Source organism: Podarcis cretensis (assembly GCF_951804945.1).
Source record: "Podarcis cretensis genome assembly, chromosome: 8".
NCBI lineage: Eukaryota > Metazoa > Chordata > Lepidosauria > Squamata > Lacertidae > Podarcis > Podarcis cretensis.
This window is the reverse complement of record NC_137177.1, coordinates 82036720-82064372: the sequence shown is the minus strand read 5'-3', so window position 1 is coordinate 82064372 and position 27653 is coordinate 82036720. Positions and strand designations below refer to the sequence as shown.

Below are 27653 nucleotides of genomic sequence, written 5' to 3'. Positions count from 1 at the left end.
GCCTCTTAAGTGAGATGGGCGCACAACCCCAGAGTCTGTCAAGACTGGCCCGTACGGGCAGGGGTACCTTTACCTTTACCTTTACCACGGTACAGTTATACCTTGGGATAAATACACTTCAGGTTGAGCGCTTTTGGGTTGTGCTCCGCGGCGGTAATGGAGCGTGTTACTTCCACGTTTCGCTGCTCGCACATGCACAGACGGTCAAAACGACATCATGCGTGGAAGCGGCGAAATGCGATCCGCGCACGCGCAGATGCTCTATCGCGCCTTACGTTCTGTTTGGGATGCGAACGGGGCTCCGGAATGGATCCCGTTCGCATCCCGAGGTACCACTGTACAGATTCTACAAACACCCTCCATATCTCCTCAAAATCATTTCTCCTGCCTATTTCCCTTATAACCTTAATAGCACGTGTCCAATTTTCATTAATAGCTACATCCCACACCTCTTTATGCCGTTCTTCCACTTTATATTCCACAAGATGTCAAAAAGAAAAACAACTACCAGACTTTTAGAAGACATTTGAACTCAGCCCTGTTTAGGGAAGTTTTTAATGTTTAATACACTATTGTAGTTTAATATTCTGTTGGGAGCCACCCAGAGTAGCTGTGGAAACCCAGACAGATGGGTGGGGTATTAATAATAATAATAATAATAATAATAATAATAATAATAATATTCTGCTAGCTCTTTCCACTTCCTAGCTATCATAATTTGTGCAACTGCCATTTGTGAGCAAGTCCTTCATAGCCTACGAACCTTCCACCCTGTCATAAATTGATAATAATCCTCCTCCTGGACTTTCTCCTAGCCGTAAGCTTAGCTGCCTTTTCTCAAGTCGCAAAAATGACCCTTCTCACAATGACTGTCAGCAGTGGCCCTTCAGGGTTTCAGAAAAGGGAGCATTCCCAACCCCTAGCTGAAGATGCTTCCAGGCATTGAACCTGGGACCTTCTGCATGCCAAGCAGGTGTCCTGCCAAGCTGCAGCCCTTTTTGATAACAGCAGTGCTGGGGCGGGGTGGAAGCTGTGAGATTTTGACCAGCTTCGGCCCATCTGAGGCTGAAGCTGATACAGGCTCGTCTTATCTTGAGCCCAAGCAGAGCGTCGTCACACAGCAGAAGGATAAGCAGTATGTGCTACATTCTTAATTTTATTTACACTCTATGCTGAGAGAATACAAACATGCATCTTGCCTCTGTGAGAGCAGAGAAGCAACTCCTCTCGGAAACAAAGAACACAGAGAGAACAGTGAAAAACAGGAAACCAGTGAACGTCACATCCAGTCTCCCATTCCTGTGGGAACCCAACAGTAACTCTGACTGTGGAATGCAAAACAATGTCCCGTGACTTCAGTTGCTGCTCAGTGAGGGAAATAGAAACCAACAGGAAGCTAGGAAGGTACGATGGGTGTCTGCAGAGAGTGGGAATAATAATATTAAAATAATAAAATTTTATTTATATCCCGCCCTCCCCAGCCGAAGCCGGGCTCAGAGCAGCTAACAACAGTAAAGGTAAAAGGGAGGTGATGAACCATAATCTGCAGATTAGGAATGTAAGGAGAGCGTGCTGGATCCGACCACTGGCCCATCCAATCTGTCCTCCTTTGCTCACCGTGGCCGAAAAATTGCCTGTGGGAAACCAGCAAGTAGCTTCATGGGATGTCCTCCAGTTCTAGCCTCGCTCTTTCTTTCTTTTTACAATTTTCATTAAATTTCCTGTTTTACAATTTAAAATATTCGCTTAAACATTCCTAAAATATCAATGACTACCTTTCTTCTCTTTCCATGGTTCATTTTGCCTTTTCATAAATCCCTTATTCCATAGGTTTTTGTATCTTTTTTTAAATAATTTTTTTATTAGGAATTACAGCATAACATTTTATCAATAAAACATATCATCCTCATTTCCCCACCCTCCCAATCCCCTCAGCTCCTCCCCCTGGTTTTTCCATATTTATAGTTCTCTGCATATTATAAAATTGTAAAAATCCTTAACCTATCTGTCTATATGTTATTAATAATAAATTTGTGAATGTTTATTCAAAACCTGCCAAGGAGTCCAGTTCATTTTGTTGTTTCTTTAAATACTTTGTAAAAGGTTCTCTTCTTTAAAGTCACAGTTGTCCTTATCACATAGTTTATATGTCAGTTTTGCCAATTCCGCATAGTCCATCAGTTTCTCTTGCCATAGTTCTTTAGTCGGGGTTTCTTCATTCTTCCAACCTTGTGCTATTAAGACTCTTGCCGCCGTTGTCGCGTACATGAAGATATTCTTAAATTTCCTTGGCAGGTCTTTCCCTAAAATCCCTAACAAAAATGCTTCAGGTTTTTTAACAAATGTTAATTGGAACATTTTCTTCAGATAGGTTTTTGTATCCATTCTTCCTTTGCTGAGACTTCTATTCTTTCCCATTTTGGCGCGAGTAACATTCTTGCTGCTGTGTAAGCATACATGAATCAAGTTCTATACGATTTAGGTACAGTGGTGCCTCGTAAGACGAAAAGAATCCGTTCCGCGAGTCTCTTCGTCTAGCGGTTTTTTCGTCTTGCGAAGCAAGCCCATTGACGGCTTAGCGGATTAGCGCTATTAGCGGCTTTTAGCGGCTTAGCGGATAAGCAGATAAGCGGCTTAGCGGCTTAGAAAAAGGGGGGGGGAGGAAAAAAAAAACCCGCAGGAACTCGCAAGACATTTTCATCTTGTGAAGCAAGCCCATAGGAAATTCGTTTTGCAAAGCACCTCCAAAACGGAAAACTCTTTCGTCTAGCGAGTTTTCCGTCTTGCGAGGCGTTCGTCTTGCGGGGCACCACTGTAGTTCTGTCCCTATGATTATGGCTCCCTCCTTTCAGGGTTTAACTTTCTCTCCCTCCGCAAACCTGCAGTCATCCACGGAAGGTTCCCAGCTCACATTTCTGCTGAATGGGCACATGGATTTATGGGGGTGGGTTGGAGGGCCAGGGTCTACGTTTGGGTCGCCCCCTCCTGACCTCCCCTCCCTCTCTGCTCTGCCTGCAGGTGGACTCCTATGGAGGTTTCCTGCGCTTCAAGGTGCGCTACGGCCTGGCCAGGGGCCAATCGGAGCCTGTGCAGAAACCGAACGTCGTGATTGTGGGGAACGGGCAGAAGCTGATCTACCGCGTGCAGGTGCCCACCCAGCCCTCGGTGGTGAACCAGCGCCATGTCCAGTTCACCGAGGTGAGTGCGGCTGGAACGGGGAGGGCTTGTTCCGTCCTGCTGAGGCTGAACGCTCCTCTCAACACCCCTGCGAAGTATGCTGGGTTGGGGGAGGGTGGAGGCGGGCTTTGCCCAGCCCAAGATTCTTGCCTGAGCAAGGATTTGAATCCAGATCTTCCCTGCCCCTCAGAGGCAAATACTCAAAACTGCAATGCCACATTGAACTTTAAGGTGACTCAAACAAGTGAGCCAAGCTGGGTTGGGTGGGTAGAAGCAACATTACCCTTATTTATTTTATACTTTTATTGGTTTTTTCTTTCGTATAGACATCATTTTTTATTGATTTTCTCAGGTTTTGCAAGTTTGCTTCTTTGTTTTTCTTTGAATTTTGAGTTCCCACCTTTATTTCCATGTTGTTTTTATTCCCACCTTATACCTACCGCTTTAGATGATGGTACTTCATTCCGCTGCTCGTAATTCATAATTCATTTTTCATTTGACCCTAGCTGTTCTTCAAATACAGTACACCCTCAGGTTACGTTACTCTCGAGTAACGTAAACTTCGGGTTGCAAAATCACCAGCAAAACCAGAAGTATCCAGAAGTATCCAGAAGCGGTATCTCTGGATGCAGATTTTTCAGGGTGCACACGGACCCTCTGGAACAAATTAAATTTGTATCCAGATGGTCCACTGTACTCCAAAAAGGGTCTCACCTCAAGCTTCCCATATAGATTTTTATGATGTGAAGTGGTATGTGTTGGGTTTTTTAATAGACCATTTCTTTAAAACATTGACAGTCCCAAGATTTGTGACCTTCTTCGCAAGCACTTTTGGGGCAGCCAACACAATAAGGTATTTCTCCTGCACCTTTCGCTTAGCCATTTCTTCACCTGCCGGGTGTCCCCCTCTGCAGGAGCACTGGGAGAAGGAGTCGGGAGCCTCCGTCAGCCGCGAGGAACTGCTGCTCACCCTCCAGAACCTGGAGGCGGTTATGATCCAGACCGTCTATGACAACCGGATGGCCAGTGTGGGGCTGAGCGACATCGTCATGGACACAACCACCACGGAGGTCACCGGCTTGGGCCTGGCGCATGGTGTGGAGGAATGCAGGTGTGCCAGCGATGGGGGCAGCTGCTGACATCCAGGGTGGTTCTGGGCAGGGAAGTTGGGGGGCTCCAGCCAGCCTGCTGCAACCCTGCTCCTGTGGGTTGTGTCCAAATTAGTCCTGCTCAGAGGAGGCTAATAATAATAATAATAATAATAATAATAATAATAATAATAATAATTTATTTATACCCCGCCCATCTGGCTGGGTTTCCCCAGCCACTCTGGGTGGCTCCCAACAGAATACATGGTACCTCGGGTTACAGATGCTTCAGGTTACAGATGCTTCAGGTTACAGACTTCGCTAACCCAGAAATAGTACCTCGGGTTAAGAACTTTGCTTCAGGATGAGAACAGAAATCGTGTGGCTGCGGTGCGGCGGCAGCGGGAGGCCCCATTAGCTAAAGTGGTGCTTCAGGTTAAGAACAGTTTCAGGTTAAGAACGGACCTCTGGAACGAATTAAGTATTTAACCCGAGGTACCACTGTATTAAAGGGACGCAGGTGGCGCTGTGGGTTAAAGCCTCAGTGCCTAGGGCTTGCCGATCGAAAGGTCGGCGGTTCGAATCCCTGCGGCGGGGTGCGCTCCCGCTGCTCGGTCCCAGCGCCTGCCAACCTAGCAGTTCGAAAGCACCTCCGGGTGCAAGTAGATAAATAGGGACCGCTTACCAGCGGGAAGGTAAACGGCGTTTCCGTGTGCGACTCTGGCTCGCCAGAGCAGCGATGTCACGCTGGCCACGTGACCTGGAAGTGTCTCCGGACAGCGCTGGCCCCTGGCCTCTTAAGTGAGATGGGCGCACAACCCCAGAGTCTGTCAAGACGGGCCCGTACGGGCAGGGGTACCTTTACCTTTACTTTTTACCACTGTATTAGGTAAAGGGACCCCTGACTCTGGGGTTGCGGCGCTCAACTTGCTTTATTGGCTGAGGGAGCCGGTGTACAGCTTCCGGGTCATGTGGCCAGTGTCTCCTATTAAAAGCACAATAAAACATCAAACATTAAAAACGTCCCTAAGCAGGGCTGCCTTCAGATGTCTTCTAAAATTCAGATAGTTGTTTATTTCCTTGACATGTGATGGGAGGGCGTTCTGCAGGGCGGGCTCCACTACCTAGAAAGCCCTCTGCCTGGTTCTTTGTAACCTCACTTCTTGCATTGAGGGAACCACCAAAAGGCCCTCAGTGCTGAACCGCAGGCTGAACGATGGGGGTGGAGATGCTCCTTAAAGTATACTGGGCTGAGGCCATTTAGGGCTTTCAAGGTCAGCACCAACACTTTGAATTGTGCCCGGAAACGTAATGGGAGCCAAAGTAGGTTTTTCAGGACCGGTGTTATATGCTCTTGGTGGCCACTCGCAGTCACCAATCTTGCTGCCACATTCTGGATTAGTTGTAGTTTCTGGGTCACCTTCAAAGGTAGCCCCACTGAAATTAACCTGCTGACATTAGGATCTGAGTCACAAGTTAGATCCTCACTCCATCATAGCTCAGTATTGTTTGGTGCCTCTGCGGCCTGCCTTACAGAGAATCGGCAGTGTCCTTACTGCAGGCCATAAACCTGCCTCTCTCTGCCGCTGTCTTCACCTTCTGCTCATCTCTTTTTTTCTTTTTTTTAATAATATTTATTAAGGTTTTAAAGGTTACACATGAAACAGAAAAACACCAAATTAAACAAAAAACAAAACAATGTATCACAATAAAAAAGAATACAATAAAAATAAAAAAATAAAATAAAAATAAAAAAGAGATTAAGAAAAAAGAAAAAACAAAAGCAAAAAACACACCAAACCTTCACATAATATACCTCATTTGCTTGTTTCCTTGACCTCCTCCCACCTCCCTTTTTTGTATTCTAATTCAGTTAAATATTTCAGCAAATCCTTTCCCTCTTTATTTTGTCCTTATAATCTATCTTAATGTACTGTAATTTTACATTCTCTTCTTTCACCAATTAACAATCCGTTTTTACTTTTTTTTAATCTTATTTCTCCTTAAAATTAATATATCTATTTGAACTGAATCTCTTAAAACATTTCCACTAGGGTCATAAAAAATTCATTCCACGATTTTTCTCTCCCTCATTAAATTTTTACAAAATTTCCAAATATAAACTTTAAATTCCCAATCTTCTTCCATCGTCTCCTCTCCCTGGTCTCGGCCTCTGCCGTCCCTTCTGTCAACTCCAGACAGTCCATCAACCTGGAGATCTTATATCCGAGGCTCTTAACTCTTCTTCACGTCCCTTCTGCCGATCTTCTTCATAGTCTTTAGTGCTAAAAAGCAGATCTCGGGGGAGCTCCATCCCAACAATGCCTTTATTCCTTCTTAACACACCTTCTGCTCATCTCTCTGCAGGTGCCCTGCTGGGTACGCCGGCCTCTCCTGCGAACGCTGTGAGGCCCATTTCAAGCGAGTGCCCGGCGGGCCGTACCTGGGCACGTGCTCTGGCTGCAACTGTAACGGACACTCCAGCACCTGCGACCCGTTCTCTGGCTACTGCCTGGTAAGCTTGTGGCGGGGTGGCGACGGCCGCTGGAGGAGGGGCTCGAAGTTGGTTGGCGGGGGGAGGGATTTGGGGAAAACTGTGCCCTGCCGTTCACCTCCCTCTTCCTTTTGTCTCTTCCGCCTCTCCCCCTGCCCCACAGAACTGCCAGCACCACACCGAAGGGCCCCAGTGCAACAAATGTAAGCCGGGTTTCTTTGGAGACGCCACCAAGGGCACACCCACCGCCTGCCGCCCCTGCCCCTGCCCGTACACCGAAGCCCCCCGCAGGTGAGTGAGCCGAGGGTCTTTGCATTGCGGGTTATTGTCATCGGGGTCTGTCCTGGAGGATGTCAGCAGTTGCCTGCCCTCTGCAGACTCGGCAGGCTTTGCAGGAAGGAGATTAGGAAAGGACCAAGATAATAATAATAATCTACAGCTTCTGGTTGTGCCTGCAATTTTCCTGTTGCCCTGAAAGCAAACATTAAGCCTGCAGGGAAAGACAGTGGCCGGGTGAGTTCGTATCCATGAATTTACCTCTGGGAACACCTTGCCTTGTACAGTGGTACCTTGGTTCTCAAACTTAATCTGTTCCAAAGCCAAAGCGTTCCAAAACCCAGGCACGCTTTTCCATAGAAAGTAATGCAAAATGGATTCATCCGTTCCAGACTTTTAAAAACAACCCCTGAAACAGCATTTTAGCATGAATTTTACTCTCTAACCATTGATCCACAAAATGAAAGCAATAAGCAATGTACTGTACTATAAAATAAATAAGACAGTATTGTAAATGATAAAAATGAAAATTAATTTTTTTTCTTACCTGCACTGATGATAGTCATTATTTGGATGGGGGGCTTTTATCCATTTCCACAGCCACACAATCAATCAATCAATCAATCAATCAATCAGTTCAATAGCTGAACTAGGTTCTACACAATCACAAAAACAAATGAACCAAAAAAGCCTCAATAACAAAAACGCAAAATAAATAGCAAGAACAAAAGCGCCAAACTTAATCCGTTCCGGAAGTCGGTTTGACTTCTGAAATGTTCGAAAACCAAGGTACAGCTTCTGATTGGTGCAGGCGCCCCGGAAACAATAGCAGACAGCCACATCAGACGTTCGTCTTCCGAAAAACGTTCGAAAACCGGAACACTTACTTCCAGGTTTTCGGCGTTTAGGAACCAAGGTGTTTGAGTACCAAGGCGTTTGAGAACCAAGGTACCACTGTATGCCTTTTTCTGGGTAATTCAATCCTCCTGAAGGGAAACAGCCCCCCTCCCTTTAGTTGTGCTATGCGCTTCCAGGTCCATCTTGCATCTACAAAGACCAGGGCTTTTAGTGTTGTGGCACTAGCCCATTGGAATTTGCAGCACTGGCATTCAGGTGCCCTGCTTAAAACACACCTGGCTTTTCCTGAAATTGAGCTGTGTGGGTGTATCGGTCTGATCTACCCTTTTGTTACACATTTTGTGCTTGTTTTACGAACGTATTTTTTATCGTGGATTTTACGCTTTTTACCATCATGAGGTAGGTAAACAGGGTGAGTAGGTAAGTAGCTTAGGTAGGTAGGCAGATTGATAGGTAGATGATCGATTGATTAGGGAGGCAAATAAAAGTAGGTAGATTAGACAGGCAGGCAGATAGACAGATAGATACATAGATATATAATAGATAATATATTTTATTGATGGTGGTGTTGAAATTTGTGCAAATAAATAGATAAGTAAGGCAGCTATGAATGGGCCACTGATGTGTGCCACTCAGTCCGCAACTGGGAAGCTGCCCTTGCCCAGGCCAATATAGGCCCTACCAGCCATGCACCCAGCGGCCTGCATTCCCAGCGTTGTGGGGCAGAGGGATGGTGGTGCCCATGGTGACACTGCCCTCTTCTCCTTTCAGGTTTTCAGAGTCCTGCTTCCTGGACACAGACGGGCAGGCCACCTGCGATGCTTGCGCCCCAGGCTACACCGGACGTCGCTGCGAAAAGTGAGTGGGCTCCTTGTTGTAGTTTCAAACTGTGTGTTGGAGTTGCTGGGAGTTTCTTGAGAACCACAAGTTCTCCATCCCTGAACTGGACCATCATTTGCCTTCACTGCCCTTAGCTGCCATCATGCTAGTCATCATCCCTGAATATAGGCCAGGTGGGCTGGTGCTGTTGGGAGTTGGAGTCTAGCAATTTCTGGAGAACCACAAGCTCTCCATCCTTGAACTGGACCGTCACTTGCCTTCACTGTCCCCAGCTGCCATCATCCCTGAATATAGGCCAGGCTGGCTGGTGCTGTTGGGAGTTGGGGTCTAGCAATTTTTGGAGAACCACAAGCTCTCCATCCCTGAACTGGACCGTCACTTGCCTTCACTGCCCCTGGCTACCTCCATCACCACTTTGCCATTTTTAAACACAGGGATCAGGGATCAGTTGGGGTCTTAACAACATCTGGAGGGCTACAGGATACCCTGAACTAGACCGTCACTTGCCTTCACTGCCCACTGCCTTCTTTTAATGCTTGAATGAGAGAGGTGTGTCCCTCCAGATGTTATGAGACTACAACTCCCATCATCACCCCTCACCTTTGGCCATGTTGGCTGCTGTGGCTGATGGGAGTTAGGAGTCCCATAACATCTGGAGGGACACAGATGTTCCCCATCCCTGAACTAGGCCATCGCTTGCCTTTACTGCTCCTGGCTACCTCCATCATAACTTTACCTTGTGTTTAAAATACAGGGCTGAGTAACCTCACGTCTTCCATATGTTAGTAAGCTACAACTACCGCCATCATCCCTGACCATTGGGCATGCTGTCTGTTGGGGCTGATGGGAGTTAGAGTCCAGCAACGTTGGGGAGGGGGACAGAGATGTTTCCTACCCTTGGCCACAAAGTGATTTCCGGGGGACACTGATAAAGTTGCAACTTAACATATTTCCGCCCCTAGATGTGCTCCTGGCTTCAAAGGAGACCCCATCCAGCCACGAGGAAAATGTGTGAGGATTGGTGAGTAAAACCTTTGAACACACGCAATTCAGGTTTGACTCCAGAGTCACGCTGTCAGGGCAAAAGCTGCGAAAACTCAGCATCGAATAACTGCCGGCTGTCTCTAGTACTAGATCCATTGAAATGAAGGGACGTGGCTAACTTAAAGGTAAAGGTACCCCTGCCCGTACGGGCCAGTCTTGACAGACTCTGGGGTTGTGCGCCCATCTCACTTAAGAGGCCAGGGGCCAGCGCTGTCCGGAGACACTTCCGGGTCACGTGGCCAGCGTGACATCGCTGCTCTGGCGAGCCAGAGTCGCACACGGAAGCGCCGTTTACCTTCCCGCTGGTAAGCGGTCCCTATTTATCTACTTGCACCCGGAGGTGCTTTCGAACTGCTAGGTTGGCAGGCGCTGGGACCGAGCAGCGGGAGCGCACCCCGCCGCAGGGATTCGAACCGCCGACCTTTCGATCGGCAAGCCCTAGGCGCTGAGGCTTTAACCCACAGCGCCACCTGCGTCCCTAACTTAGGCCCATTCATTTCGGTGGGTCTACTCTTGAGTAGGACTCTGTTGAGAACAACCTGCTGAAACTGCCTTCTGAGTAAGGCTGATTAGGATTGTGCCATGGAGCAGAGAGGGAGAAATTGGCCAAAGGAGATTGCGGATTGCGGACTGCCCCCCCCCCCCCAGGAGAAGAGCAATGTGTTGTTTTCCATTCGCAATCTGTCCTAGAATCATAGGAATTTTTGAGTTGGGAGGGACCCATGGGTCATCTAGCCCAACCCCCTGCAATGCAGGAATTAAGCACCCATGTCCTGATGAAGTTTCTTCTGCTAATGAGGGCGCAGGCCGGTCAGGACGAGCTTTCAGGCCTTCGCAGGGGAACCTTGTCCAGAGTCAGACCCTTGGTCCATACAGCTCAGTACTGCCAACTCTGACTGGCAGCAGCAGCAGCTCTCCAGGGTTTGTGGCAGGGAGTCTCTCTCAACCCTACCGGGAGATGAAACCTGGGACCTTCTGCATGCAAAGCAGATGCAATGCCACCGAGCTGCGGTCTTTTTAAAAATTGAAAATAAAGCAAGTTTCTAGTCCTCATTGTTCCGAATCAAGGGCTGGTTTAAGGAGGAACAAAGGAAGCAGCTTTATGCCCTTGGCTCCTGGCTTAAGAACTGGCTTAACAATAGGCATCATGTGCATTTATGTGTATATTAGTGGTTTAATGAACTGAACAGAGTGAAAGGTTATGAGTCATGGGGGTGCAGAGATTGTTTGAATGAACCTGGTGCCTAGATTATATTTTTAGTTGCTATTTCGCTAACGCTTTTAATATCGTTTTGTAGATTCTAAATGCCGCATTGATTTGTTAATCACATGACTTGCCGTAATTGTGAGGTTTGGCTTATTTTTTTTAGTTGCTGTTTTGTTCAGTTTTTTATAGAGTGAAACTATTTCGCTGATAATTTGTGATTTATTTCATATGACGCGTATTGTATTTGCGATGTTCTAGTACCTTTTGTTATGTTATGGTTATTTATTGGTTGTAAGCCTCTTTGAGATTCATTTGAATCAATCAATCAACCAACCTTCTGCTAGGTTTGAGGTCAATCTCTGACTTCCAAACACGAATGTGGGAACCACATTGTCACGTTCAATCTAAGTTTAATAGCACTACCATCTTGCCACATTTCACAACTCTGACGTGTTGGCCTGCTTCGCTCTCCCCACCTGGTACACATAAGCCAATATTTCACATATTGCTGGCCAAACATTTGAACCCTTTTGACAATTTCTTTCTCTCTCTGATTTCCAGGGTTCCCTCCTAGTCCTGAAGTTGATACTCCACTAGAGGGCAAGTCGTCATCGCTATTACATTTGCATTTTCTTACACCCCCCTCCCCAAATCCTCGCTGTCTTTTTCTTTTTATGAAAAGAGTTTTTATTTGATTTTACGGCTTCATTCACAATTGTAATCACAAATAATAAGAATTACACAAGATTCTTCTGAAACTCAAGACTTTCTCCCTCTGAGAGTTCTTTGAGTAACTTTTTTAAACTGCATATTATAAGTCCATCTAATTTACAATCCTCCATTGTATCCAAAATCTATGCAGCATTGCAAGAGTTATTTAAAACCTGCCAAAGAGTTCAAGTGTTTACAGTAGTCTTTCAAATATAATATAAATTTGTCCCATTCTTTATTGAAGTTTTGATCTTCCTGGTTTCTGATTTTCCCAGTTAATCTTGCCACCTCTGCATAGGTCCAATAATTTCATCAGCCAGTCCACCCTGATAGGAATCTTGTCGTCTTTCGAACCCTGGGCTAGAAGCATCCTTGCAGCTGTTGTAGCATACAAAAACAATCTTTCCAGTTCCTTTGGTAGCTCTGCACCTACAATTCCTAACAAAAAGGCTTCTGGTCTTTTAACAAAAGTTATTTTAAACATTTTTTTCAATTCATTGTATATCATTTCCTGGAATTCCTTTATTACTTTACAGTTCTACCACATATGATAAAAGGTGCCTTCCTTTTCCTTACATTTCCAACAAACATTTGAACTTGTCCTGTACATTTTTGCTAATTTACTCAGAGTTAAATACCAGAGATACATCATTTCCATATAATTTTCTTTTAATGTATAACACGCTGTGAATTTCAAAACCTCTCTCCATAATTTTTCCCATGCTGCAAACTGTATGTTGTACCCAAAGTCTCTCGCCCGTTGAATCATAACCGATTTAACTTCTTCATCTTTAGTAAACCATTCCAACACTTTCTCATTTCCTATAACTGTCACCACCTCCTTTCTTTCGCACGGAATTGCAGAGTTGGAAAGGGACCTTCAAGAGTCATCTAGTCTGACCCGCTTCAAGCAGAGTCCAGCTCCTCTGTCACCCACCTGCTTTCGCTTTGCACCCTGTCTCTTTGCCTTCCTCCTTGCACTTCTTCAGCTCTTCCTAGTTCTCTTCTCAGATGTTTCTACCCCCTTTCTTACCTTGTTTTGCTTCCTTTCGCCTGCTGGTTTTGCCTTTCTACACTGACCGGCCGCAGCTATACAACGTTTTGGACTTGGGAAGGTCTTTGCACAGTCCTGCCTAGAGACACTCAGGATTGAACCTGCAGCCTTTTGCAAGCAAAGCTCTGCTGCACAAAATTCTAGTTCTCATGGTTCTGCGCGTCGGGACGATTTAAGTAGAAATACAAGGAAGCTCCTCTGGACTGACTTAGATCTTACGCTGGGTTTTAACTAGGCCATGGTGGAGGAAATACATTTTCCTGCCTGGGTTTGTCTCTCTCAACCTCTCTTTACTCCTTGTGTAGGGCAGAGCAGCATCGAGTGCGACAAGAGAGGGAGCAGCGAAGCGTCAGATGGTGCTTGCCAGTGCAAGGTAAGCTGGGCCATAGCTTGGAGGTGCAGCAGCCAAGACTCCCCTGGGTTAGGCATGGCAAGATGAGACAAAACGGTGAAACTTGAAATCCCCTCATTCGCCTTTTGCAAATGGGAAGGCCCCCAGATCTGTGGGGTCTACGGTTGGGTTTTTGCCACGATAAATGAATTCCTAAATTAAACTTCAAGAGGAGCTCTGAGAACATCTGCCCAGCTGCTGAGCTTCTGTTGTCAGCATGAGATTATTTCAGAAGTACAGTGGAACCTTGGTTCTCGATCTTAATTCATTCCGGGAGTCCTGAAACTTTTTGAAAACCAAGGCGCGGCTTCCGATTGGCTGCAGGAGCTTCCTGCACTCAATCGGAAGCTGCGTTGGACGTTTGGCTTCCAAAAAACGTTTGCAAACCGAAACACTTACTTCCGGGTTTGCGGCGTTCGGGAGCCAATTTGTTTGGGAATCAAGCCATTCCGGAAGCAAGGTACAGCAGGAATCAAGGAGTAACATAAAGCTCCCAGACTCCTTTCTTTTTCCTGAGAAGAAGCATTGACGTCACCTGCCTGCTCCTGGGTCATTGACGGCCTCCCTTTGCCTTGGCGGGCAAAGGAGGAGATGACAAGGCTTTTAAGTTGTACTCTTTTGTGACATATTAGCATGGCCTAGAATGTGACCTTCAGCTGAGCTGAACATATTTATTATGCTATGGGCTGCTGACTTTTGGTGAGTCTATGAGATCCATCGCCTTTTCTCGTCCTTCTGCTGCAACGTCCTTGTAGCGTTCCCCAAAGCAAGGAAGGATTGGACTCTGATTAATAAAATACACACAAGGTTTGATCAGCAAGGCTCTGGGAGGAGTGCCAATAATAGTAATCTGCCCACCCCTTGGCCCAGGTCGTTTTATTCACAAAAGAACTTTTCACACAGTGTTCGTAAGAACCAATCAGATTTCCTCTGAGCATTTCAAAAAACCCCCACGTGGGACAAAGTCAGATCAGAAGAAATCCTCTTATCTACAAAGAAACTATTTCCTACTTGAGCATGGATATGTAGTTCAGAGTAAATAAAACAGGAAACGAGGAGGAATGCTTTTAGGAAACCCTGGAGGTCATAAACAGCAGTAAACAGGAAAGGAGGAACAGGTAGTATTTACCATCTCCTTGTGAACTCTCTTCCTGGCCCTAAGATTAACAAAACCAAGGAAAGGTACACCAGAGAAGCTACCTACTGTCTTTATGACCCTGGTGAACAACTGGCCTGTGTTTAGAATGCTGATAAGTGCCTGTCAGGCATAGAGAAAGAAAATGGACAGTAGAGAAAATGGGCAGAGTTGCAGAGGCTTGTGGGATTTGATCAGAAATTATTGCCAATGAATCAAACCCAGTCAACGCAATGCTGTCATCGCGGACACAATGGCTTGCTCCATATTTCGTCATTCCTCATAGTAATCCCACCTGATCACTACCTCTTCTCCTTCTCTTTCTCCCTAGCCCAACGTCATGGGACAGTCGTGCAACGAATGTGCTACGGGCTCGTTCCACCTGAGCCACGCAAACCCCGAAGGCTGCCTGCGCTGCTTCTGCATGGGGGTCTCACGCCAGTGCTCCAGCTCCTCGTGGAACAGGGACCAGGTATTGCTCCCTGGGGCCAGGAAGGCGGGTCCTGCTATGTGTAAGGCTGGAAGCATCCTTCCCTATGCAAACTCGGTCCACAGATCCTGCTAGGAAGGTCCTTCTCCACCCCCACCCCACCCCTCCTATATACATACCCATTACAAAGTATATACAGTGGTGCCCCGCAAGACGAATGCCTCGCAAGACGGAAAACCCGCTAGACGAAAGGGTTTTCCGTTTTGGAGGCGCTTCGCAAAACGAATTTCCCTATGGGCTTGCTTCGCAAGACGAAAATGTCTTGCGAGTTCCCGCAGGTTTTTTTTCCTTTCCCCCCTTTTTCTAAGCCGCTAAGCCGCTTATCAGCTGATCCACTAAGCCGCTTAACAGCTGATCCGCTAAGCCGCTTATCAGCTGATCCGCTAAGCCACTAAGCCGCTTATCAGCTGATCCGCTAAGCCGCTTATCAGCTGATCCACTAAGCCGCTAAGCCGCTTATCAGCTGATCCGCTAAGCCGCTTAACAGCTGATCCGCTAAGCCGCTTATCAGCTGATCCGCTAAGCCACTAAGCCGCTTATCAGCTGATCTGCTAAGCCCCTAAGCCGCTAATAGCGCTAAGCCGCTAAGCCGCTAATGGGCTTGCTTCGCAAGACAAAAAAGCTGCAAGACGAAGAGACTCGCGGAACGGATTCTTTTCGTCTTGCGAGGCACCACTGTATTTATAATATACAGGGGTACCTCTTGTTTCGAACGGGATCTGTTCCAGAGGCCCATTCGCAACATGAAAAGAACGCAACCCACAGAGGCACGTTTGTGCGCGCCCAGGTTGCGATTTGGCGCTTCCGCACATGTGCGAGCAGAAAAACCTGGAAGTAACCCTTTCCGGTACTTCCGGGTCACTGCGGGACGTAACCTGAAAGAACGTAACATGAAGCAAACATAACATGAGGTATGATTGTACAGTCGTGCTTCGGATCCCGAACGTCTTGTGAGTCGAACGTTTTGGCTCCCGAACGCCGTAAACCCGGAAGTGACTGTTCTAATTTGCGAACGTTCTTTGGAACCTGAACGTCCGGCACGGCTTCTGATTGGCCGCAGGAGCTTCCTGCAGCCAATCGGAAGCAGCGCCTTGGTTTTGGAAGTCAAACGGCCTTCCAGAACGGATTCTGTTCGATTTCCGAGTTATGACTGTACTGAGATAAAACAGCTACTTAATCCAAAAAAGGACAAAGTCAGAAAGAAGGAAATACAAGAAAAGGAGAAATCCAAAGGAGGAGAAAGCAAGAGAGAAGGAAAACAAAAGAAAAAAACTAAAGAAATATATGATATTCATTCTCCAAAATCCAACCATTCTGTCTTCTATAAGCCAGAATCATCAAATCCAGATATTACAAGGTCATTTTCTCTTTCACGCAAGAAGTCCCTAAGAAATTTCCAATCCTTAACAGACGTTAGTAATGATTTTTCTCGAATTAAATGTATTAGCTTAAGCCATCAGCCAAATCCAATAATTTAATCAACCGTTCTTCTGTCGTGGGTAAGGCTGTGTCTTCCTATCTTTGTGCATGTTACAGTCCCACCGAAGTAATCATTGGAGTAATCTTCCACAATCCTTTTCTAATTGTATGTCCATTAATCCTTTAAATATATATATATATATATATATATATATATATTTATTTGGTTTTTCGGTTTTACAGTCATATCCAACATACAACATAAAAACAAGATTCCAAGGAATCTCTTAGGACTTCCCTCCTCCCCTTTGTGGGTCATATTGTTAATCATTTCCTCCTGCATCTTTTATGATAATCCATAACTTTTACCTCTCCATTGTGTCCAAAATTCACCATTAAACTACAGGTGATGCTCCAATCCTACTAACAATTTTAACTGTGTTTACAATGGTCTTTAAGATAAGTTATAAAATTCCTTATTCTCGTCTTCCTGATTTCTGATTCTTCCGGTCATTTTAGCCATTTCGGCATAATCCAGCCACTTGATCTGCCATTCTTCTCTAGTAGAGACTTTATCTTCTTTCTATCTCTGAGCCAGTAACATCCCCGCAGCCGTTGTCACATACATGAATAGTCTTTTCTATGGGATTCCGGCACATAGGTCCATTAATCCTAAAATAAAGAGTTCTGACTTCAATTGGATACAGTGGACGTCTGCGCATGCACAGGTTGCGATTTAGTGCTTCTGCGCATGCGCGATCCCTGAAACCCGGAAGTAACCCTTTCTGGTACTTCCGGGTTTCGACGGGTCCATAACCCAAAAAGACACGACCTGAAGCGTCTGTAACCTAAGGAAGGACTGTACAGTGGTACCTTGTGTTACAGACGCTTCGGGTTACAGACTCCACTAACCCAGAAATAGTACCTCGGGTTAAGAACTTTGCTTCAGGAGGAGAACAGAAATTGCACGATGGCGGCACAGCGGTAGCAGCAGGAGGCCCCATTAGCTAAAGTGGTACCTCAGGTTAAGAACAGTTTCAGGTTAAGAGCGGACCTCCAGAACGAATTAAGTTCTTAACCCAAGGTACCACTGTATTAGCCTTTAAAATCTGTTGTATCAATAGATGTCCCATCAATATATGCATCTGACAGCTTCTCTCCTTGTGCTCTAGGTGCGAGTGGGGTCTGAGGATGCTGAGAGGGCACAGTTCAGCCTCTCCAACTCGGCCGGCTCCCGGACGATCAGCGAGGGCATCCGCTTCACCGGCGCCTCGGAGCTCACTTTCTCCTCCTTCCACACTCTGCCACGTGACATTTACTACTGGGTGCTGCCGGAGCGCTTCAGGGGAGACAAGGTGCCACTCTCAGGGGTGCTTCCGCCGTAATTCCTGCATCGCAGGGGGTTGGACTATAGAGGACCCTTGCGGGGAATCTCCCAAACCTGTGATTTCAGGACAAGGAAAGGTTTGATTTGAGGCTGAAGGAGGCACTCGTGGGGCAGAAAACGGGACATCCCAAGTCAGACATTTGGTCCACCTGGCACAGAACTGTCCCGGGCCCTAAGGAAATCAGATTATCCTCCACCAGGGCCAGGGCCTTCTCAGTGATGGCTCCGACCTGGTGGAATGCTCTGTCCCATGAGACCAGGGCCCTGCAAGATTTAACTTCCTTCCACAGGGCCGGTAAGACAAAGCTATTCTGCCTGGCTTTCATTTGAACTTAGCCTGATCTTTTATTCCCCTTCCTTCCTTCCCTTTCCCCTTTTTATGAAGATTACCCGCTCTGGGATCCCACAGCTAATTCTCCCCTGGTCTCCTCACTCGCCCAAATAGGACTAATTTAGCCAGCTAGCCCTGGTGATCATCTAATGTTTACTGGATGGATTTCCCCCCAAAATTGATTTTTGAATTCTGAATTTATTGTTATTCACATTTTATACTGTATTTTATGCTGTTTTTTGTTGCATCAATTATGTGTTTTAAATTTGTTGTTAGCTGCCCTGAGCCCGGTTTTCTGAACCAGGAAGTGTGGGGTATAAATAAAAAGTTATTATTTATTATTATTACTGTGGTCTCAACCACTGAGTTTCTTGGGCTATACAATCGGAAGGTCGGCGGTTCGAATCCCCACGACGGGGTGAGCTCCCGCTGCTCTGTCCCAGCTCCTGCCAACCTAGCAGTTCGAAAGCACGCCAGTGCAAGTAGATAAATAGGTACCGCTCCTGCGGGAAGGTAAATGACGTTTCCATCCGCTCTGGCTTCTGTCACGGTGTCCCATTGCACCAGAAGTGGTTTAATCCTGCTGCCGCATGACCCAGTAAGCTGTCTGTGGACAAACACAGTTGCCTCGGCCTGAAAGTGAGATGAGTGCCATGTTATAAGAAAAAAACTGCTCTTTTTTCCCTTATGGGGTACCCAAGAGCCCATATAGAGTCCTCTTTTTCGGTTCTCTATCGGTATAAGAAAATAACAGAGGCCAACCAGAGAATATTGAGAAGCAAGGCAGCTAGAAAGCTCATCTTTATTAAAGCTGTTGCAACAGGGTGCTCCCCCCACACGCGGGGGGAGAAGACCTCAAGCACAGGAGCGCAATCCCTTATACAGTGGTGCCTCGCAAGACGAAATTAATCCGTTCCGTGAGGCTCTTCGTATAGCGGTTTTTTCGTCTTGCGAAGCAAGCCCATTGACAGCTTAGCGGATTAGCGCTATTAGCGGTTTAGCGGCTTTTAGCGATCAGCTGTTAAGTGGCTTATCAGCGGATCAGCTGATAAGCGGCTTAGTGGCTTAGGAAAAGGGGGGGAAAAGGGAAAAAAACCCGCAGGAACTCACAAGACATTTTCGTCTTGCGAAGCAAGCCCATAGGGAAATTCGTTTTGCGAAGCGCCTCCAAAACGGAAAACCCTTTCGTCTAGCGGGTTTTCCGTCTTGCGAGGTGTTCGTCTTGCAGGGCACCACTGTATAGACTTTTTAAATTGCCCACCTTCAAACTCCAGACCAACCCCAGAAACATCATACATACATCCCAGAAGGGATGTAGCCCAGGACCAACCCCCCCCCATACATCATACATACATCACAAAAGGGGTGGTCTAAAACAGAATCCTGAGTATGTTGTCTGTCTCTTGTCTGGCAAGTTAAAGGTAAAGGGACCCCTGACCATTAGGTCCAGTCATGGCCGACTCTGGGGTTGCGGCGCTCATCTCGCTTTACTGGCCGAGGGAGCCAGTGTACAGCTTCCGGGTCATGTGGCCAGCATGACTAAGCCGCTTCTGGCAAACCAGAGCAGCGCACGGAAACGCCGTTTACCTTCCCGCCGGAGCGGTACCTATTTATCTACTTGCACTTTGATGTGCTTTCGAACTGCTAGGTTGGCAGGAGCTGGGACTGAGCAACGGGAGCTCACCCCGTCACGGGGATTCGAACCGTCCAATTGCCAAGCCCTAGGCTCAATGGTGTAGATCCTGTGCTGATCTGTGTACGTGCTTGGTTGGTACATTTATGAACATTTAATATATATCTGAGACCTTAAAATTCTTATCACACTGTCGACTGGCAACAGCTCTCTGGGATTTTGGGGCTAGGGAGGCAAGTCTCCTCAGCATTACCTGCTGACAGAATTTGAACCCAGAACCTCCTGGAGCCGAAGCAGCTGCTCTACTCACTGAGCTATACAGCCTCTTCCCATATGAATGGCCTGTGGTGGCCTGTCCTTTGCTGGGGGTTTTTAAGCAGAAATTGGTGTGCCATCTGTCGGTGATGCTTTGCGGTTCTGTGGAATGGCTCTGACGCTGTCCCTCTGTGCCTCTCTCTCTAGGTGACCTCCTATGGCGGAGAACTGCGCTACACCATCACCCATGACACGTTCCCCGGTTCCCCGGCGCTGCGTGGCCAACCCGACGTTCTGCTGCAGGGGAATGAGATCTTCCTGGAGCATGTTGCTGAAACAAACCCCCTGCCAAGCTCACCCACTACGTTCACCGTGCCCTTCCGGGAGGTAGGCGTATAGAGCTTCTAGCTCCTCGGTCAGCGGGTGGATGTGCAGTCTGTTGTAAACAAAAATTACCCTTTTCCCTTATGGGGTATCCAAGAGCCCATATAGAGTCCTTACATAGGTTCCCTATTGGTAGGAGAGAATAACAGAGGCCAACCAGAGAATATTGAGAAGCAAGGCAGCTAGTAAGCCTGATCTTTATTGATCTGTTGCAACAGGGTGCTCCCCTCACCCACAGGAGAGGAGGAGGAACCCAGAAAAATGGCGCGCAAGGCCTTATAAAGACTTTTGAAATTGCCACCCTGTAGATCAAGACCACCCCCATAAACAACATACATACATCACAGAAGGGGTGTAACCTAAGACCACCCCCCAGATACATCACACCTACATCACAGAAAAGGCGGTCTTAAAACAGAAATTCGAATGTTGTTTTTCTCCTGTCCTTGTTTATCTCCTGACTGGCAGGTTACTTGATTGGATTGCCTGGGGAGCCTGGCCAGTCTTTTGTAGTGATAAATACTTAGTTCCTGGGCCAGGTCACAGGCTCACACCCGATTCATATCTTAAATGTGCCCTCAAGACAGGATTTGTGAGGAAAGAGACAATGGGAGGTTTCCCACTTTGACCTTGTAGAGAAAACATTTACTCAGTTTAGGAATCAAAATGGTTCCAGGTCGGTCTTCCTGTGCTGATCTATGTATGTGCTTGGTTGGTACACTTCTGCACATTTAACATATATCTAAGACCTCAAAATTCCTATCACAAGCCCTAGAGGGAGCCAGGTCTTTGGGTCCATCTTGCTCAGTAGTGCCTGCACTGACTGGCAGCAGCTCTCCAGGATTTCAGGCAGTGGGTCTCTGAGCTTTAAAGCCCTAAAGAGCCTCGGCCCAGTATACCCAAAGGAGCATCTACACCTCCATCTTTCTGCCCAGAGACTGAGGTCCAGCTCTGAGGGCCTTCTGGCGGTTCCCTCCCTGTGAGAAGCAAGGCTACAGGGAACCAGACAGAGGGCCTTCTCGGTAGTGGCACCTGCCCTGTGGAACGCCCTCCCATCAGATGTCAAGGAAATAAGCAACTATCTGACTTTTAGAAAACATCTGAAGGCAGCCCTGTTTAGGGAAGTTTTTAATGTTTGATGTTTTATCGTGTTTTTAATACAGTGGTACCTCGGGTTACATACGCTTCAGGTTACATACGCTTCAGGTTACAGACTCCGCTAACCCAGAAATAGTGCTTCAGGTTAAGAACTTTGCTTCAGGATGAGAACAGAAATCATGCGGCTGCGGTGCGGCAGCAGCGGGAGGCCCCATTAGCTAAAGTGGTGCTTCAGGTTAAGAACAGTTTCAGGTTAAGAACGTACCTCCGGAACGAATTAAGTACGTAACCAGAGGTACCACTGTATTCTTTTGGGAGCCGCCCAGAGACCCAGCCAGATGGGCCAGGTATAAATCATCATCATCATCATCATCATCCCTACTAGGAGATGCTGCCACCAGGGATTGCACCTGGAACCTTCTGCACGCAAAGCAGGTGGTCTTCCACCCTTGCCTAAGTCTAAGTAGTCTAAGTCTAAGTAAGGGTCTAGTCCTCATGGCCCTTCCCCATCATTTTGTCACGAGAATTCCTGGCCAGCCTGGAATGAGTGTTTTAGTTCCTAGTGAAAGCTATAGAACCTTCTGACAGCTGTCCCTGGTTCCTCAGAGGACTCTATTTTTCCTGCACCCAGGAAAGGACCTTGCTGACTTAGTGAGATGACAGCTTTGCAAATACAGTGGTATCTTCGTTCTCAAACTTAATCTGTTCCAAAACCAAAGCGTTCCAAAACCAAGGCACACTTTCCCACAGAAAGTAATGCAAAATGGATTCATCTGTTCCAGACTTTTAAAAACAACCCCCAAAACAGCAATTTAACTTCAATTTTACTATCTAACGAGACCATTGATCCATAAAATGGAAACAATAATCAATGTACTGTACTATAAAATAAATAAGACAGTATTGTAGATGATAAAAATGAAAAAAACAATCTTTCTTACTATAGTTATTGTTTGGATGGGGAGCTTTTATCCATTTCCGCAGTCACACAATCAATCAATCAATCAATCAATCAATCCATAGCTGAACTAGGTTTCACCCAGTCACAAAAACAAATGAACCGAAAAAGCCACAAAAACAAAAACACAAAATAATTAACAAGAACAAAAGTGCCAAACTTAATCTCCTCCGGAAGTCGGTTTGACTTCCAATATGTTCGAAAACCAAGGTGCAGCTTCTGATTGGTGCAGGCGCCCCGGAAACAATAGCCGACAGCTGCATCAGAAATCAGGCTTTCCAAAAACATTTGGAAACCAGAACGCTTTCAGGTTTTTGGCGTTTGGGAGCCAAGGCGTTTGAGAACCAAGGTACCACTGTATGAGAAAGCACAAACCTCACCCTCCTGCTGCCATTCCTTTCAGCAAGCCTGGCGCCGCGCAGACGGTCAAATAGCCACCCGTGAGCACCTCCTGATGGCCCTGGCTGACATTGACGTTTTCATGATCCGGGCCTCCTACTCTGACCGGCAGGCGGAGAGCAGGTAAAAAGGGGTTGTGTCCCTGACCAGCAAATGGGACCAATGGGGAATGATGCCGGTCTGTGCCAGATAGGAGCTGGGAGCCCAGGGGATTCTGGGAAGGCCAGCTTCTGGGGACTAGCTAGGGTGGAAGGATCCATGGGTGGTAGAAGGTTGGTGAGTGAGAAAGATATATTTTGAAGATTCACAGAAGATTGGAACAAATATACGAACTATTTGAAGAGCAATTGTAATCAACAATATTTTTTTTTAAAAAAATAATATTTATTAAAGTTTCAAAAAAGTTACAAGAATAAAAAAAGAAAAGAGAAAGAAACAAAAAATACAAAATACAAAAAAGTAAAAACAATTAAGAACAAATCAACCTTTCCATATGTTGACTTTCATTTACTTGTTTCCCTGATCTCCTCACACCTCCCTTTTTTGTATTCTAGTTCAATTAGTTATTTCAGCAAATCCTTTCCATTTTTGCTTTTATCTTAATAATTTATCTTCATATATTATAACTTTACATTCTCACCTGTTAATAATCCATCTTTAAATACTCCTTTATAACATTTACTGCTAAAACCACATAACTTCATTCCAACATTCTTCTAACATTCCTTAATTTTACAGTATTTCTGTAGATAGTCTTTAAATTTTGTAATCAACAAATTACACTAGCAGGACTACAAGAAGCTTTGTAAGGAGGAATATATGAAATATTGCAAAGAAGATAAAGATGAAAGATATTAGTTATGATACTTAAATGTAATAGTGAAAGTAAGAAATGTAAATTAAGTGGAGAAGATGGGAAAATTTTCAGATGTGATTGACGGAGGTCTAAAAAACTGTATAAGATATAAATGTATGTTTTATAATGGTTGAAAATGATATGTTAATATATATTTTGGGACGACTTAGCAGGTGACAGTGTGGTTTTTTTGCGGTTAAAGTGTCTTGGTATTTTAGTATAAACTTACATTTCTAACCCAATGGGGATCACGGAATTAGAAGGGACCCCCCAAAGTCATCTGGTCCATTTTAGTATTAAGTGCTATATAAATGTACCAAATAGAATGGGTGGCAAAGAATAAAGAGGTTTAAAAAGAGAATTCCTGGATGCCAAGATCCAGGTTTGGGGCAAGTACTCTTTGGTGACAGAACCCCAGCAGAGATTTAAAATCACAAAACATGTAGCAAAGCATGGAAATGTATGTTGGCAGATGGATTATTGTAACCAGAACTTCCGACACAGCTTCTGCTTGAGTGCAAGAATCTCTTGCAACCAACTGGAATCCATGCCTTGGTTGTTGAACGTTTCGGAAGTTGAGCAGTTGTCTGGAATGGATTACATTCAACAACCAAGCTTTGACTGTATTCAATAAACATTTTCGAATCTTCTTTAAACATACATTCATCTTGTTCTCTTATTCTGTATGTTAAGTCTTCAAGCTGCACATATTCTGCCAGCTTAAGTTGCCATTCTTCTTTGCTTGGGACCTTGCTCGTTTTCCATTTGGGAGCTAATGAAACATGGGCCGCAGTACAGTCATACATTGGAAGTCAAACGGAATCCATTCGACTTCCAAAGCATATGGAAGCCAAAGAGCGGCTTCTGATTGGCTGCAGGAAGTTCCTGCAGCCAATCGGAAGCCATGCCGAATGTTTGGCTTCTGAAAATCGTTCGAAAACTGGAACACTCACTTCCGGGTTTCAATCATTTGGGAGCTGATTTGTTCAGGAGCCAAGGCGTTTGAGATCCAAGGTACAACAGTCGCTTCAGGTTGGCGTTTTCAGGTTGTGCACCGCCCCGAACCCGGAAGTACCGGAGCAAGTTACTTCCGGGTTTGCGCAGAAGCGCTAAATCGTGCTTTGCACGTGCGCAGAGGTGCCGAATCGCAACCCACACATGCGCAGACGTGGCGCTGTGGGTTGTGAACCCCGCATGGATCACGTTCGCAACCCAAGCGTCCACTGTAGTAGCATACATAAACAACCTATTTTGACACCTGGGAATTTCAGTCTGAATTATCCCCAACAGAATTATCCCCAACTGGTTTAGGGGGAGGGGGGAGTACTATTAAACATTTTTCTAAATTCGTTATGGATCATTTCCCAATACTTTTTACCCTTTTACAAATCCACCACATGTGAAGGAATGTTCCCTCCGCCTCTTTGCATCTCCAACACTTATCTGATTCAGTCTTATACCTCTTGGCAAGCCTACTCAGAGTTAAATACCATCTGTGAATCATTTTCATGTCATTCTCTTTCAAAGAATAACACGGGGCAGAGCCTTTTCGCTCACTGTGGCCTCTTCCTCCTTGCAGGATCTCTGGCATCCACATGGACGTGGCAGTGCCACACACCACGGGACTGAGCCCAGCCCTGGAAGTCGAGGACTGCACTTGCCCGCCGGGATATCGCGGTCCCTCCTGCCAGGCGAGTAGACCCTCAGGAGTAGACCCTCAGGGTTCTCAAGTCACCTGGCACAGTGGGGTTGGGGGCTGATTCCTACGCCACACCCTATTACTGAGCCGAGCCCTGCCCCCCCTCTCTCTCCCAGGATTGTGACGTCGGCTACACACGCACCACCAGTGGTCTCTACCTGGGGACCTGCGAACGCTGTGACTGCAACCAGCACACCGCCGAGTGTGACGCCGAGACCGGAGACTGCCAGGTGAGACTTCCTGGGGCGGGTTGGTGTGGAGGGGAGCAGCTCCTCACTGGCCACACCTGTGTGGGCTCCTGTAGAATCATAGAATCATAGAGTTGGAAGAGACCACAAGGGCCATCGAGTCCAACCCCCTGCCAAGCAGGAAACACCATCAGAGCACTCCTGACATATGGTTGTCAAGCCTCTGCTTAAAGACCTCCAAAGAAGGAGACTCCACCACACACCTTGGCAGCAAATTCCACTGTCGAACAGTTCTTACTGTCAGGAAGTTCTTCCTAATGTTTAGGTGGAATCTTCTTTCTTGTAGTTTGGAACCATTGCTCCGTGTCCGCTTCTTTGGAGCAGCAGAAAACAACCTTTCTCCCTCCTCTATGTGACATCCTTTTATATATTTGAACATGGCTATCATATCACCCCTTAACCTCCTCTTCTCCAAGCTAAACATGCCCAGCTTCCTTAGCCGTAACTCATAAGGCATCGTTTCCAGGCCTTTGACCATTTTGGTTGCCCTCCTCTGGACACGTTCCAGTTTGTCAGTGTCCTTCTTGAACTGTGGTGCCCAGAACTGGACACAGTACTCCAGGTGAGGTCTGACCAGAGCAGAATACAGTGGCACTATTACTTCCCTTGATCTAGATTTTTGTTGTTGTTGTTTAGTCGTTTAGTCGTGTCCGACTCTTCGTGACCCCATGGACCAGAGAACGCCAGGCACTCCTGTCCTCCACTGCCCCCCGCAGCTTGGTCAGACTCATGCTGGTAACCTCGAAAACACTGTCCAACCATCTCGTCCTCTGTCGTCCCCTTCTCCTTGTGCCCTCCATCTTTCCCAGCATCAGGGTCTTCTCCAGGGAGTCTTCTCTTCTCATGAGGTGGCCAAAGTACTGGAGCCTCAGCTTCAGGATCTGTCCTTCCAGTGAGCACTCAGGGCTGATTTCCTTCAGAATGGAGAGGTTTGATCTTCTTGCAGTCCATGGGACTCTCAAGAGTGTCCTCCAGCACCATAATTCAAAAGCATCAATTCTTCGGCGATCAGCCTTCTTTATGGTCCAGCTCTCACTTCCATACATCACTACTGGGAAAACCATAGCTTTAACTATACGGACCTTTGTTGGCAAGGTGATGTCTCTACTTCTCAAGATGCTGTCTAGGCCTGTCATTGCCCTTCTCCCAAGAAGCAGGCGTCTTTTAATTTCGTGGCTGCTGTCACCATCTGCAGTGATCATGGAGCCCAAGAAAGTAAAATCTCTCACTGCCTCCATTTCTTCCCCTTCTATTTGCCAGGAGGTGATGGGACCAGTAGCCATGATCTTCGTTTTTTTGATGTTGAGCTTCAGACCATATTTTGCACTCTCCTCTTTCACCCTCAATAAAAGGTTCTTTAATTCCTCCTCACTTTCTGCCCTCAAGGTTGTGTCATCTGCATATCTGAGGTTGTTGATATTTCTTCCGGCAATCTTAATTCCGGCTAGGGATTCATCCAGCCCAGCCTTTCGCATGATGAATTCTGCATATAAGTTAAATAAGCAGGGAGACAAAATGCAGCCTTGTCGTAGATACTATACTTGATCTAGATACTATACTCCTATTGATGCAGCCCAGAATTGCATTGGCTTTTTTAGCTGCCGTGTCACACTGTTGGCTCATGTCAAGTTTGTGGTCAAGTTTGTAGTAGCAGGGTGGTTTGGGGAGGTCTTGGATGAGGTGGTAAAGGTGGTTGGGGAAACCCAGCCAGAGGAGTGGGGTATAAATAAATCAACATCATCAATTTTATTTTACATTGGTACCTCGGGTTAAGAGCTTAATTCGTTCCGGAGGTCCGTTCTTAACCTGAAACTGTTCTTAACCTGAGGTACCACTTTAGCTAATGGGGCCTCCCGCTGCCGCCGCGCAGTTTCTGTTCTCCTCCTGAAGCAAAGTTCTTAACCCGAGGTACTATTTCTGGGTTAGCGGAGTCTGTAACCCGAAGCGTCTGTAACCTGAAGTGTCTGTAACCCAAGGTACCACTGTATTTATTACAGTCATACCTCAGGTTGAAGTAGCTTCGGGTTGAGCATTTTCAGGTTACACTCCGTGGTGACCTGGAAGTAACGGAACGTGTTATTTCCGGGTTTTGCGGCTCGCGCATGCGCAGACGCTCAAAATGACATCATGCGCATGCGCGGAAGTGGATAATCGCAACCCGCAGATGCGGGTTGCTTTTGCTTCAGGATGCGAATGGGGCTCCGGAACGGATCCCATTCGC

At 46.4% G+C, this 27653-nt stretch overlaps 1 protein-coding gene and 1 long non-coding RNA gene across 16 annotated transcripts in view; one reads left to right on the top strand and one right to left on the bottom strand.

The window, feature by feature from the left end:
- Positions 1 to 27653, top strand: part of HSPG2 (heparan sulfate proteoglycan 2) — a 240738-nt gene that overhangs the window by 95090 nt on the left and 117995 nt on the right. For 12 of the 15 annotated variants that reach the window (XM_079986614.1, XM_079986613.1, XM_079986622.1 and 9 more), the window contains 14 exons: positions 3019 to 3198; positions 4092 to 4288; positions 6633 to 6780; positions 6923 to 7050; positions 8665 to 8751; positions 9696 to 9754; positions 11546 to 11591; positions 13062 to 13122; positions 14607 to 14747; positions 17357 to 17539; positions 19998 to 20177; positions 22634 to 22752; positions 25065 to 25176; positions 25301 to 25414. In XM_079986614.1, the coding sequence (XP_079842740.1) occupies positions 3019 to 3198; positions 4092 to 4288; positions 6633 to 6780; positions 6923 to 7050; positions 8665 to 8751; positions 9696 to 9754; positions 11546 to 11591; positions 13062 to 13122; positions 14607 to 14747; positions 17357 to 17539; positions 19998 to 20177; positions 22634 to 22752; positions 25065 to 25176; positions 25301 to 25414 (1755 nt within the window). Of the gene's footprint in view, positions 1 to 3018; positions 3199 to 4091; positions 4289 to 6632; positions 6781 to 6922; positions 7051 to 8664; positions 8752 to 9695; positions 9755 to 11545; positions 11592 to 13054; positions 13123 to 14606; positions 14748 to 17356; positions 17540 to 19997; positions 20178 to 22633; positions 22753 to 25064; positions 25177 to 25300; positions 25415 to 27653 lie in introns of all 15 variants that reach the window. The other 3 variants (XM_079986616.1, XM_079986623.1, XM_079986619.1) reach the window with 2 other exon arrangements.
- The window catches only part of LOC307222276, a 47699-nt gene continuing 40398 nt past the window's right edge, over positions 20353 to 27653 (bottom strand). The window contains exon 2 of the long non-coding RNA XR_013841711.1: positions 20353 to 20796. This is a non-coding gene — a long non-coding RNA (uncharacterized lncRNA). The remainder of the gene's footprint in view (positions 20797 to 27653) is intronic.